The sequence below is a fragment of the Oncorhynchus masou genome, chromosome 24, assembly GCF_036934945.1.
Source record: "Oncorhynchus masou masou isolate Uvic2021 chromosome 24, UVic_Omas_1.1, whole genome shotgun sequence".
NCBI classification, from domain to species: Eukaryota; Metazoa; Chordata; class Actinopteri; order Salmoniformes; family Salmonidae; genus Oncorhynchus; species Oncorhynchus masou.
Window position 1 is genome coordinate 117,203,948 of NC_088235.1, and position 13,084 is coordinate 117,217,031.

The 13,084-nt window shown below is 47.9% G+C and overlaps 1 protein-coding gene across 1 annotated transcript in view; it reads right to left on the reverse strand.

Moving 5' to 3' along the window:
- Positions 1-5,321: 5,321 nt before the first annotated feature.
- The window catches only part of herc2 (HECT and RLD domain containing E3 ubiquitin protein ligase 2), a 284,448-nt gene continuing 276,685 nt past the window's right edge, over positions 5,322-13,084 (reverse strand). The window contains exon 90 of the mRNA XM_064936237.1: positions 5,322-7,619. Within this exon, the coding sequence (XP_064792309.1) occupies positions 7,347-7,619 (273 nt within the window). The 3' untranslated portion in view covers positions 5,322-7,346. The remainder of the gene's footprint in view (positions 7,620-13,084) is intronic.

Genomic DNA, 13,084 nt, shown 5'->3' on the forward strand with positions numbered 1-13,084 from the left:
TACACTCAATCATATTGTCAGGATTTGGCCAGGGTTGTTCCGGGTTTTGGTCACTAGATGCCCCCATTGTGCTTTTTGTCCTTATGTTTTTCCCTTGTTCCCCATTATTATTTGCACCTGTGTCTCGTTTTCCCTGAGTGTATTTAAACCCTTAGTTTCCCTCTGTTCTGTGCTCTGTGTTTGTATGTTAGCACCCTGCCCTAGTGTTCTGTGTGCTCTTGTCGATTCCGGGTGACGTTCTTGTGGTATTCTGTTTTTTGTTTTTGTTTATTTTTGGTGAGTTTCTTTTTAGGTCTTTTTGTGTTTTACCTACCACCTTTTGGATTTGCCATTTTTTTTCTGTCAGGACCCGGTTTCGAACCTGGGTCTCCGGAGTGAGAAACAGTCACTTAACCAACTGAGCCACGAATAGACAGCAGAACCCAGAAGATGAGGCAGACACAGCAGTACTTAAGACGGTGTATTTATTAAAGAAAAAATCCTAAAATAAAAAATGGCAAATCTAAAAGGTGGTAGGTAAAACACAAAAAGACCTAAAAAGAAACTCACCAAAAATAAACAAAAACAAAAAACAGAATACCACAAGAACGTCACCCGGAATCGACAAGAGCACACAGAACACTAGGGCAGGGTGCTAACATACAAACACAGAGCACAGAACAGAGGGAAACTAAGGGTTTAAATACACTCAGGGAAAACGAGACACAGGTGCAAATAATAATGGGGAACAAGGGAAAAACATAAGGACAAAAAGCACAATGGGGGCATCTAGTGACCAACAACCGGAACAACCCTGGCCAAATCCTGACACATATGACCCACTGAAGAGATGAGTCTTCAGTAAAGACTTAAAGGTTGAGTTTGCGTCTCTGACATTGGTAGGCAGACCATTCCATAAAAATGGAGCTCTATAGGAGAAAGCCCTGCCTCCAGCTGTTTGCTTAGAAATTCTAGGGACAATTAGGAGGCCTGCGTCTTGTGACCGTAACGTACGTGTAGGTATGTACGGCAGGACCAAATCAGAGAGATAGGTAGGAGCAAGCCCATGTGATGCATTGTAGGTTAGCAGTAAAACTTTGAAATCAGCCCTTGCTTTGACAGGAGGCCAGTGTAGGGAGGCTAGCACTGGAGTAATATGATCAAATTTTTTGGTTCTCGTCAGGATTCTAGCAGCCATATTTAGCACTAACTGAAGTTTATTTAGTGCTTTATCCGGGTAGCCGGAAAGTAGAGCATTGCAGTAGCCAAACCTAGAAGTGACATAAGCATGGATTAATTTTTCTGCATCATTTTTGGACAGAAAGTTTGATTTTTGCAATGTTACGTAGATGGAAAAAAGCTGTCCTTGAAATGGTCTTGATATGTTCTTCAAAATAGAGATCAGGGTCCAGAGTAACGCCGAGGTCCGTCACAGTTTTATTTGAGACGACTGTACAACCATTAAGATGAATTGTCAGATTCAACAGAAGATCTCTTTGTTTCTTGGGGCCTAGAACAAGCATCTCTGTTTTGTCCGAGTTTAAATGTAGAACGTTGGCAGCCATACTACACCTGTTGTATTCAGCAGTTCACTGTGAGGTCTACTACACCTGTTGTATTCAGCATTTCACTGTAAGGTCTACTACACCTGTTGTATTCAGCATTTCACTGTGAGGTCTACTACACCTGTTGTATTCAGCATTTCACTGTAAGGTCTACTACACCTGTTGTATTCAGCATTTCACTATAAGGTCTACTACACCTGTTGTATTCACTAAGGTCTATAGCTGTTGTATTCACTGTAAGGTCTATAGCTGTGGTATTCACTGTAAGGTCTATAGCTGTGGTATTCACTGTAAGGTCTATAGCTGTTGTATTCACTGTAAGGTCTATAGCTGTGGTATTCACTGTAAGGTCTATAGCTGTGGTATTCACTGTAAGGTCTATAGCTGTGGTATTCACTGTAAGGTCTATAGCTGTGGTATTCACTGTAAGGTCTATAGCTGTGGTATTCACTAAGGTCTATAGCTGTGGTATTCACTGTAAGGTCTATAGCTGTGGTATTCGGTGCATGTGACTAATAACATTCGATTTGATTCAGAAAACTCAACAGCTGGATTTTTACCAGAGGAACTGAAGGTACAGTCCAAAACCCTTCCAAATTAGTTCCTTTAGACCTCACAAACATAACAGGCAATGTATCCCCATTAGTGGCTACTAGTTGTCCTGGGTACAACCAAGAAGACCTCACAAAAATAACAGGCAATGTATCCCCATTAGAGGCTACTAGTTGTCCTGGGTACAACCAAGAAGACCATACAAACATAACAGGCAATGTATCCCCACTAGAGGCTACTAGTTGTCCTGGGTACAACCAAGAAGACCTCACAAAAATAACAGGCAATGTATCCCCATTAGTGGCTACTAGTTGTCCTGGGTACAACCAAGAAGACCGTACAAACATAACAGGCAATGTATCCCCACTAGAGGCTACTAGTTGTCCTGGGTACAACCAAGAAGACCTCACAAACATAACAGGCAATGTATCCCCACTAGAGGCAACTAGTTGTCCTGGGTACAACCAAGAAGACCTCACAAACATAAGACATCAAATGATAATACATACAGTGGACTTCACAGCTGTCAGCTAACATTAGACATTACAGACATTGACAGGATGAATAGTGGGTCGGCATACCAAATGACACCCTATTCACTATGTAGTGCACTGCTCTGGATCGGCACCATACTGGCCCTGGCCAAAAGTAGTGCACTACATAGGGAATAAGGTATTATTTGGGACAAAGCCTGGGACTTCCACAACTGCCTGTCCATTGTGGACTGCTCCTGGATCCATCCCTGCCGTATCTGAAATAACACAAACTCCAGGCTTCAGTTGTTTTCATTTAAATTTATTAACATCATTTATTAACATTTATTATGTGGGAATGAGACCTTTTTCATAAGTACATGGCACTATATACATTCCAGAGGAAGGACCACTGTCTACACATGGTGTCAGGGGAGGGGTAGGGAGACCCGGAGGGGTAGGGAGTCAAGACACCGTCAGGAGGGGAAAGGAGACCCGGAGGGGTAGGGAGTCAGGACACCGTCAGGAGGGGTAGGGAGTCAGGACACCGTCAGGAGGGGAAAGGAGACCCGGAGGGGTAGGGAGTCAGGACACCGTCAGGAGGGGTAGGGAGACCCGGAGGGGTAGGGAGTCAGGACACCGTCAGGAGGGGTAGGGAGTCAGGACACCGTCAGGAGGGGTAGGGAGTCAGGACACCGTCAGGAGGGGTAGGGAGTCAGGACACCGTCAGGAGGGGTAGGGAGACACGGAGGGGTAGGGGAGACAGGACACCGTCAGGAGGGGTAGGGAGTCAGGACAGAGCCAGGAGGGGTAGGGAGACAGGACACAGTCAGGAGGGGTAGGGAGACCCGGAGGGGTAGGGAGACAGGACACAGTCAGGAGGGGTAGGGAGTCAGGACACCGTCAGGAGGGGTAGGGAGACAGGACACAGTCAGGAGGGGTAGTGAGACCCGGAGGGGTAGGGGAGTCAGGACACCGTCAGGAGGGGTAGGGAGACCCGGAGGGGTAGGGAGTCAGGACACCGTCAGGAGGGGTAGGGAGACAGGACACCGTCAGGAGGGGTAGGGAGTCAGGACACCGTCAGGAGGGGTAGGGAGTCAGGACACCGTCAGGAGGGGTAGGGAGTCAGGACACCGTCAGGAGGGGTAGGGAGTCAGGACACCGTCAGGAGGGGTAGGGAGACAGGACACCGTCAGGAGGGGTAGGGAGACAGGACACCGTCAGGAGGGGTAGGGAGTCAGGACACCGTCAGGAGGGGTAGGGAGACAGGACACAGTCAGGAGGGGTAGGGAGTCAGGACACCGTCAGGAGGGGTAGGGAGACAGGACACCGTCAGGAGGGGTAGGGAGACCCGGAGGGGTAGGGGAGACAGGACACAGTCAGGAGGGGTAGGGAGTCAGGACACCGTCAGGAGGGGTAGGGAGACAGGACACCGTCAGGAGGGGTAGGGAGACAGGACACCGTCAGGAGGGGTAGGGAGTCAGGACACCGTCAGGAGGGGTAGGGAGACCCGGAGGGGTAGGGAGTCAGGACACCGTCAGGAGGGGTAGGGAGACCCGGAGGGGTAGGGAGTCAGGACACCGTCAGGAGGGGTAGGGAGACCCGGAGGGTAGGGAGTCAGGACACCGTCAGGAGGGGTAGGGAGACCCGGAGGGGTAGGGGAGTCAGGACACCGTCAGGGGAGGTAGGGGAGTCAGGACACCGTCAGGAGGGGTAGGGAGTCAGGACACCGTCAGGAGGGGTAGGGAGTCAGGACACCGTCAGGAGGGGTAGGGAGACAGGACACCGTCAGGAGGGGTAGGGAGACAGGACACCGTCAGGAGGGGTAGGGAGACACGGAGGGGTAGGGAGTCAGGACACCGTCAGGAGGGGTAGGGAGACCCGGAGGGGTAGGGAGTCAGGACACCGTCAGGAGGGGTAGGGAGACAGGACACAGTCAGGAGGGGTAGGGAGACAGGACACAGTCAGGAGGGGTAGGGAGACAGGACACAGTCAGGAGGGGTAGGGAGTCAGGACACCGTCAGGAGGGGTAGGGAGACCCGGAGGGGTAGGGAGTCAGGACACCGTCAGGAGGGGTAGGGAGACAGGACACCGTCAGGAGGGGTAGGGAGACAGGACACCGTCAGGAGGGGTAGGGAGACCCGGAGGGGTAGGGGAGACAGGACACAGTCAGGAGGGGTAGGGAGTCAGGACACCGTCAGGAGGGGTAGGGAGAGAGGACACCGTCAGGAGGGGTAGGGAGACAGGACACCGTCAGGAGGGGTAGGGAGACACGGAGGGGTAGGGAGTCAGGACACCGTCAGGAGGGGTAGGGAGTCAGGACACCGTCAGGAGGGGTAGGGAGACCCGGAGGGGTAGGGAGTCAGGACACCGTCAGGAGGGGTAGGGAGACCCGGAGGGGTAGGGAGTCAGGACACCGTCAGGAGGGGTAGGGAGACCCGGAGGGGTAGGGAGTCAGGACACCGTCAGGAGGGGTAGGGAGACCCGGAGGGTAGGGAGTCAGGACACCGTCAGGGGAGGTAGGGGAGTCAGGACACCGTCAGGAGGGGTAGGGAGACAGGACACCGTCAGGAGGGGTAGGGAGTCAGGACACCGTCAGGAGGGGTAGGGAGACAGGACACCGTCAGGAGGGGTAGGGAGACAGGACACCGTCAGGAGGGGTAGGGAGTCAGGACACCGTCAGGAGGGGTAGGGAGACACGGAGGGGTAGGGAGTCAGGACACCGTCAGGAGGGGTAGGGAGACCCGGAGGGTAGGGAGTCAGGACACCGTCAGGAGGGGTAGGGAGACAGGACACCGTCAGGAGGGGTAGGGAGACAGGACACCGTCAGGAGGGGTAGGGAGACCCGGAGGGGTAGGGAGTCAGGACACCGTCAGGAGGGGTAGGGAGACCCGGAGGGGTAGGGAGTCAGGACACCGTCAGGAGGGGTAGGGAGACCCGGAGGGGTAGGGAGTCAGGACACCGTCAGGAGGGGTAGGGAGACCCGGAGGGGTAGGGGAGTCAGGACACCGTCAGGGGAGGTAGGGGAGTCAGGACACCGTCAGGAGGGGTAGGGAGACAGGACACCGTCAGGAGGGGTAGGGAGACAGGACACCGTCAGGAGGGGTAGGGAGACAGGACACCGTCAGGAGGGGTAGGGAGACCCGGAGAAGTAGGGAGTCAGGACACCGTCAGGAGGGGTAGGGAGTCAGGACACCGTCAGGAGGGGTAGGGAGACAGGACAACGTCAGGAGGGGTAGGGAGTCAGGACACCGTCAGGAGGGGTAGGGAGACAGGACACCGTCAGGAGGGGTAGGGAGACAGGACACCGTCAGGGGGGGTAGGGAGACCCGGAGGGGTAGGGAGTCAGGACACCGTCAGGAGGGGTAGGGAGTCAGGACACCGTCAAAGATGCGTAAAATGGCAGCCCTATGGTATAGTAGTGCACTACATTTGACCAGTGCCCTATGGTATAGTAGTGCACTACATTTGACCAGTGCCCTATGGTATAGTAGTGCACTACATTTGACCAGTGCCCTATGGTATAGTAGTGCACTACATTTGACCAGTGCCCTATGGTATAGTAGTGCACTACATTTGACCAGTGCCCTATGGTATAGTAGTGCACTACATTTGACCAGTGCCCTATGGTATAGTAGTGCACTACATTTGACCAGTGCCCTATGGTATAGTAGTGCACTACATTTGACCAGTGCCCTATGGTATAGTAGTGCACTACATTTGACCAGTGCCCTATGGTATAGTAGTGCACTACATTTGACCAGTGCCCTATGGTATAGTAGTGCACTACATTTGACCAGTGCCCTATGGTATAGTAGTGCACTACATTTGATCAGTGCCCTATGGTATAGTAGTGCACTATTTAGTGAATGTTGTGCCATTTGGAACGCACTTTAAAAAGTCACCCTTCACTTGGCTCTCTTCTCTTCTGATTGACACAACGTCAATTGTAAAACAATTGTTTTGTTAAAAATGTTCTTATAAAGAAACACTACTGTTACCCAAAGCAATAACTAAATAATACTACTCATTTTGTCACATGGTTTTACTGTACAACAAACTAGGGACAGACAGGTTCTGTAAGTAGTCACAGTTGTAGCACAGTGCTGGGACCGTAGATATAGAATCTATAGACAGGACCGCCAGTCAGCCCAGCCATTACACCATCATTGATTTGAATGGGGGCTGTTCTATAGATGAAACACCCTGTTCTCCGTAACACCTACAGCTGTAACGTACACCACTTCAGATACACAACAACATTTACATGTGCAGCATCTCAACTCTCACTTCCTGTGTCTCCCAAATGGTAACCTATTCCCTATGTAGTGTACTGGACCCGGGAGCTGCTAGATAGGGATTAGGGTGCCATTTGGGATTCCACTGTCTGTCTCTTCTTCTCTTAAAGCACATTGAACATTATATATTTTTAGTAGAATGCAGGTATGTAATGATGTATTCATAAGTGATTAACTAACACAGACACAACTTTCAGTTTAGTCTTTACAGCTGAGCTTTTAATATGGGCCCTTCCTGCTCACCCTTAGGCTCCTGGAGTCAGGGGTCATAGGTCAGGAGTTTTAAGGGTCAGTGGCCTGTTAGGTAGTCCAGAGTGGAGTCAGAGAAGCTGGATCAGGGGTTAGAGGTCAGGGGTCAGTGGCCTGTCAGGTAGTCCTGCGTGGAGTCGGAGAAGCTGTTTAGGAGTTAGAGGTTAGGGGTCAGTGGCCTGTCAGGTAGTCCTGCGTGGAGTCAGAGAAGCTGGATCAGGGGTCAGAGGTCAGTGGCCTGTCAGGTAGTCCTGCGTGGAGTCGGAGGCGAAGGAGTCTGCGTCCTCATTGTCCGAGTCTTCAGAGCTGTTGTCCGCGGCGGGTTCTCCGGTCAGAGCGATTCGAGCGTAGTCGTCTGTATCAATACTCTTACAGAAGTGGATGGCATATTTCAGCTTCTCCTCCAGCACCTGCTTACAGGAATACCTGGGCAGCTTGAGGAGAAAGAAACAGGTGTAGGACTCTGGTAGGAAGTGGTCCGGAGGGTTGTATTTATCCAGCACCTAGAACACAACGAGAGATCAACATGAAAACAGATAGATAAATAAAAAAAATTAAAAAAGCTTTTATTTAACATCTCTTTAACCAGGCTGTCCCAGGTTGCCGTGGTACACCTGGTATTCACTAACAGTCTATGCAGATGTTCCACTAACAGTCTATGCAGATGTTCCACTAACAGTCTATGCAGATGTTCCACTAACAGTCTATGCAGATGTTCCACTAACAGTCTATGCAGATGTTCCACTAACAGTCTATGCAGATGTTCCACTAGCAGTCTATGCAGATGTTCCACTAGCAGTCTATGCAGATGTTCCACTAGCAGTCTATGCAGATGTTCCACTAACAGTCTATGCAGATGTTCCACTAACAGTCTATGCAGATGTTCCACTAACAGTCTATGCAGATGTTCCACTAGCAGTCTATGCAGATGTTCCACTAGCAGTCTATGCAGATGTTCCACTAGCAGTCTATGCAGATGTTCCACTAACAGTCTATGCAGATGTTCCACTAACAGTCTATGCAGATGTTCCACTAACAGTCTATGCAGATGTTCCACTAGCAGTCTATGCAGATGTTCCACTAGCAGTCTATGCAGATGTTACACTAACAGTCTATGCAGATGTTCCACTAACAGTCTATGCAGATGTTCCACTAGCAGTCTATGCAGATGTTCCACTAGCAGTCTATGCAGATGTTCCACTAGCAGTCTATGCAGATGTTACACTAACAGTCTATGCAGATGTTCCACTAGCAGTCTATGCAGATGTTCCACTAGCAGTCTATGCAGATGTTACACTAACAGTCTATGCAGATGTTCCACTAGCAGTCTATGCAGATGTTCCACTAACAGTCTATGCAGATGTTCCACTAACAGTTTGGCAACAGGACTAATTAGTATTACATGGTAGAGACAAATGATGTTTGATTCACAGACAAGCAACGGTCCCAGATCAAATGTTACAGATTCACAGACAAGCAACGGTCCCAGATCAAATGTTCAATGAATGAAAAACAGACATTTTTTTTGCCAAATTGTGCGCCAAAAAATTAACAGATACTCGAAATAATGATTTCTTAACTAAATATGAAATTAACATTATTTAAGAACATTGTATTTGTGGTTTACATGATAACTACTGTTACAGGCTTTGGTTTTTCCATCTCTGTTTCGAGGTTGGACGTTAGCACGTATAGTAGATTAGCACGTGGGGAGCACCGATTGGTGTCAACACGTTAGTCAGTGTGTGTTATACCTATGCTGGTTTGCCATCTCGTTAGTGGGAAGATGTTTCACTTATGTTGGCCCAGGTGATATTTAAGAGTGTCTGGCCCAGGTGATATTTAAGAGTGTCTGGCCCAGGTGATATTTAAGAGTGTCTGGCCCAGTGCTCCAGTTGTCTTGATAGATGTGGAGGGTGAACACCGTTAGTTGGCTCTCCTTTTTTGATTTGTAGACAAACGTTCCTTTATCTGATCTTCCCTGTTTTCATCTAAATATTTCTCCCAGCGTTTATCAAAGCTCAGAACGCTTATATTGGTGATCTGACTGAGTTGTAATAGCGCTGCCTCTGAACGAGAGGAATCATAAACAGTGGTTTGTTTGTTATGATCGCCTGCATCATCCGGATGTACCACTCTCTTAAACAACGAACTCTGCCCTCTCGCAGCACAGGCCGAGGGCCCGAGACGTGAAAACAACAACCCCGGCTCGAGAGAGAGAATCAGCTCAAGAAGGCAACTATAGACGCTGCTGACCGGATGTTTGCAAGATGCAAATTTTAAAAGCGTCCCGAGTCTCTTGACATGTCTACAGACAAACAAACAAAAACTCTGGGAGAGTGAGTGACAGCTGATGAATAGTCAATTATAGAAGGAAGGGAGGAAGGAATGGACAGCTGATGAATAGTCAATTATAGAAGGTAGGCAGTCAGTCAGGTGGGTAGCTGCCGGCAGAGACATCTATTGCAAACGTATGGTTCCTGTATGGTACCAGTCCATGTGTCTAGATAGGTATGGTACCAGTCCATGTGTCTAGATAGGTATGGTACCAGTCCATGTATCTAGATAGGTATGGTACCAGTCCATGTGTCTAGATACGTATGGTACCTATATGGTACCAGTCCATGTGTCTAGATACGTATGGTTCCTGTATGGTACCAGTCCATGTATCTAGATAGGTATGGTACCAGTCCATGTGTCTAGATAGGTATGGTACCTGTATGGTACCAGTCCATGTATCTAGATAGGTATGGTACCAGTCCATGTGTCTAGATAGGTATGGTACCAGTCCATGTGTCTAGATAGGTATGGTACCAGTCCATGTGTCTAGATAGGTATGGTACCAGTCCATGTGTCTAGATAGGTATGGTACCAGTCCATGTGTCTAGATAGGTATGGTTACTGTATGGTACCAGTCCATGTATCTAGATAGGTATGGTTACTGTATGGTACCAGTCCATGTATCTAGATAGGTATGGTTCCTGTATGGTACCAGTCCATGTGTCTAGATATATATGGTTTCTGTATGGTACCAGTCCATGTATCTAGATAGGTATGGTACCAGTCCATGTGTCTAGATAGGTATGGTACCAGTCCATGTGTCTAGATAGGTATGGTTACTGTATGGTACCAGTCCATGTATCTAGATAGGTATGGTTACTGTATGGTACCAGTCCATGTATCTAGATAGGTATGGTTCCTGTATGGTACCAGTCCATGTGTCTAGATACATATGGTTCCTGTATGGTACCAGCCCATGTATCTAGATAGGTATGGTACCAGTCCATGTGTCTAGATAGGTATGGTACCAGTCCATGTGTCTAGATAGGTATGGTTCCTGTATGGTACCAGTCCATGTATCTAGATAGGTATGGTACCTGTATGGTACCAGTCCATGTATCTAGATAGGTATGGTACCAGTCCATGTGTCTAGATAGGTATGGTTCCTGTATGGTACCAGTCCATGTGTCTAGATAGGTATGGTACCTGTATGGTACCAGTCCATGTGTCTAGATAGGTATGGTTCCTGTATGGTACCAGTCCATGTGTCTAGATAGGTATGGTACCAGTCCATGTGTCTAGATAGGTATGGTACCAGTCCATGTGTCTAGATAGGTATGGTACCAGTCCATGTGTCTAGATAGGTATGGTTCCTGTATGGTACCAGTCCATGTGTCTAGATAGGTATGGTACCAGTCCATCTATCTAGATAGGTATGGTACCAGTCCATGTGTCTAGATATGTATGGTACCAGTCCATGTATCTAGATATGTATGGTTCCTGTATGGTACCAGTCCATGTGTCTAGATAGGTATGGTACCAGTCCATGTGTCTAGATAGGTATGGTTCCTGTATGGTACCAGTCCATGTGTCTATATAGGTATGGTACCAGTCCATGTGTCTAGATAGGTATGGTACCAGTCCATGTGTCTAGATAGGTATGGTACCAGTCCATGTGTCTAGATAGGTATGGTACCAGTCCATGTATCTAGATAGGTATGGTACCAGTCCATGTGTCTAGATATGTATGGTACCAGTCCATGTATCTAGATGTGTATGGTTCCTGTATGGTACCAGTCCATGTGTCTAGATAGGTATGGTACCAGTCCATGTATCTAGATAGGTATGGTACCAGTCCATGTGTCTAGATATGTATGGTACCAGTCCATGTATCTAGATAGGTATGGTACCAGTCCATGTGTCTAGATATGTATGGTACCAGTCCATGTGTCTAGATATGTATGGTACCAGTCCATGTATCTAGATAGGTATGGTTCCTGTATGGTACCAGTCCATGTATCTAGATACATATGGTTCCTGTATGGTACCAGTCCATGTGTCTAGATAGGTATGGTACCAGTCCATGTATCTAGATAGGTATGGTACCTGTATGGTACCAGTCCATGTATCTAGATACATATGGTTCCTGTATGGTACCAGTCCATGTGTCTAGATAGGTATGGTACCAGTCCATGTATCTAGATAGGTATGGTTCCTGTATGGTACCAGTCCATGTATCTAGATAGGTATGGTACCAGTCCATGTGTCTAGATAGGTATGGTACCAGTCCATGTGTCTAGATAGGTATGGTACCAGTCCATGTGTCTAGATAGGTATGGTTCCTGTATGGTACCAGTCCATGTGTCTAGATAGGTATGGTACCAGTCCATGTGTCTAGATAGGTATGGTACCAGTCCATGTGTCCATGTGTCTCTCAAAAATCTTAGAAAAGGCTGTTGCTCAGCAACTCACTGCCTTCCTGAAGACAAACAATGTATATGAAATGCTTCAGTCTGGTTTTAGACCCCATCATAGCACTGAGACGGCACTTGTGAAGGTGGTAAATGACATTTTAATGGCATCGGACCGAGGCTCTGCATCTGTCCTCGTGCTCCTAGACCTTAGTGCTGCTTTTGATACCATCGATCACCACATTCTTTTGGAGAGATTGGAAACCCAAATTGGTCTACACGGTCAAGTTCTGGCCTGGTTTAGATCTTATCTGTCGGAAAGATATCAGTTTGTCTCTGTGGATGGTTTGTCCTCTGACAAATCAACTGTAAATTTCGGTGTTCCTCAAGGTTCCGTTTTAGGACCGCTGTTGTTTTCACTATATATTTTACCTCTTGGGGATGTTATTCGAAAACATAATGTTAACTTTCACTGCTATGCGGATGATACACAGCTGTACATTTCAATGAAACATGGTGAAGCCCCAAAATTGCCCTCGCTAGAAGCATGTGTTTCAGACATAAGGAAGTGGATGGCAGCAAACTTTCTACTTTTAAACTCGGATAAAACAGAGATGCTTGTTCTAGGTCCCAAGAAACAAAGAGATCTTCTGTTGAATCTGACAATTAATCTTAATGGTTGTACAGTCATCTCAAATAAAACTGTGAAGGACCTCGGCGTTACTCTGGACCCTGATCTCTCTTTTGAAGAACATATCAAGACCATTTCAAGGACAGCTTTTTTCCATCTACGTAACATTGCAAAAATCAGAAACTTTCTGTCCAAAAATGATGCAGAAAAATTAATCCATGCTTTTGTCACTTCTAGGTTAGACTACTGCAATGCTCTACTTTCCGGCTACCCGGATAAAGCACTAAATAAACTTCAGTTAGTGCTAAATACGGCTGCTAGAATCCTGACTAGAACCAAAAAAAAAATTTGATCATATTACTCCAGTGCTAGCCTCCCTACACTGGCTTCCTGTCAAAGCAAGGGCTGATTTCAAGGTTTTACTGCTAACCTACAAAGCATTGCATGGGCTTGCTCCTACCTATCTCTCTGATTTGGTCCTGCCGTACATACCTACACGTACGCTACGGTCACAAGACGCAGGCCTCCTAATTGTCCCTAGAATTTCTAAGCAAACAGCTGGAGGCAGGGCTTTCTCCTATAGAGCTCCATTTTTATGGAACGGTCTGCCTACCCATGTCAGAGACGCAAACTCGGTCTCAACCTT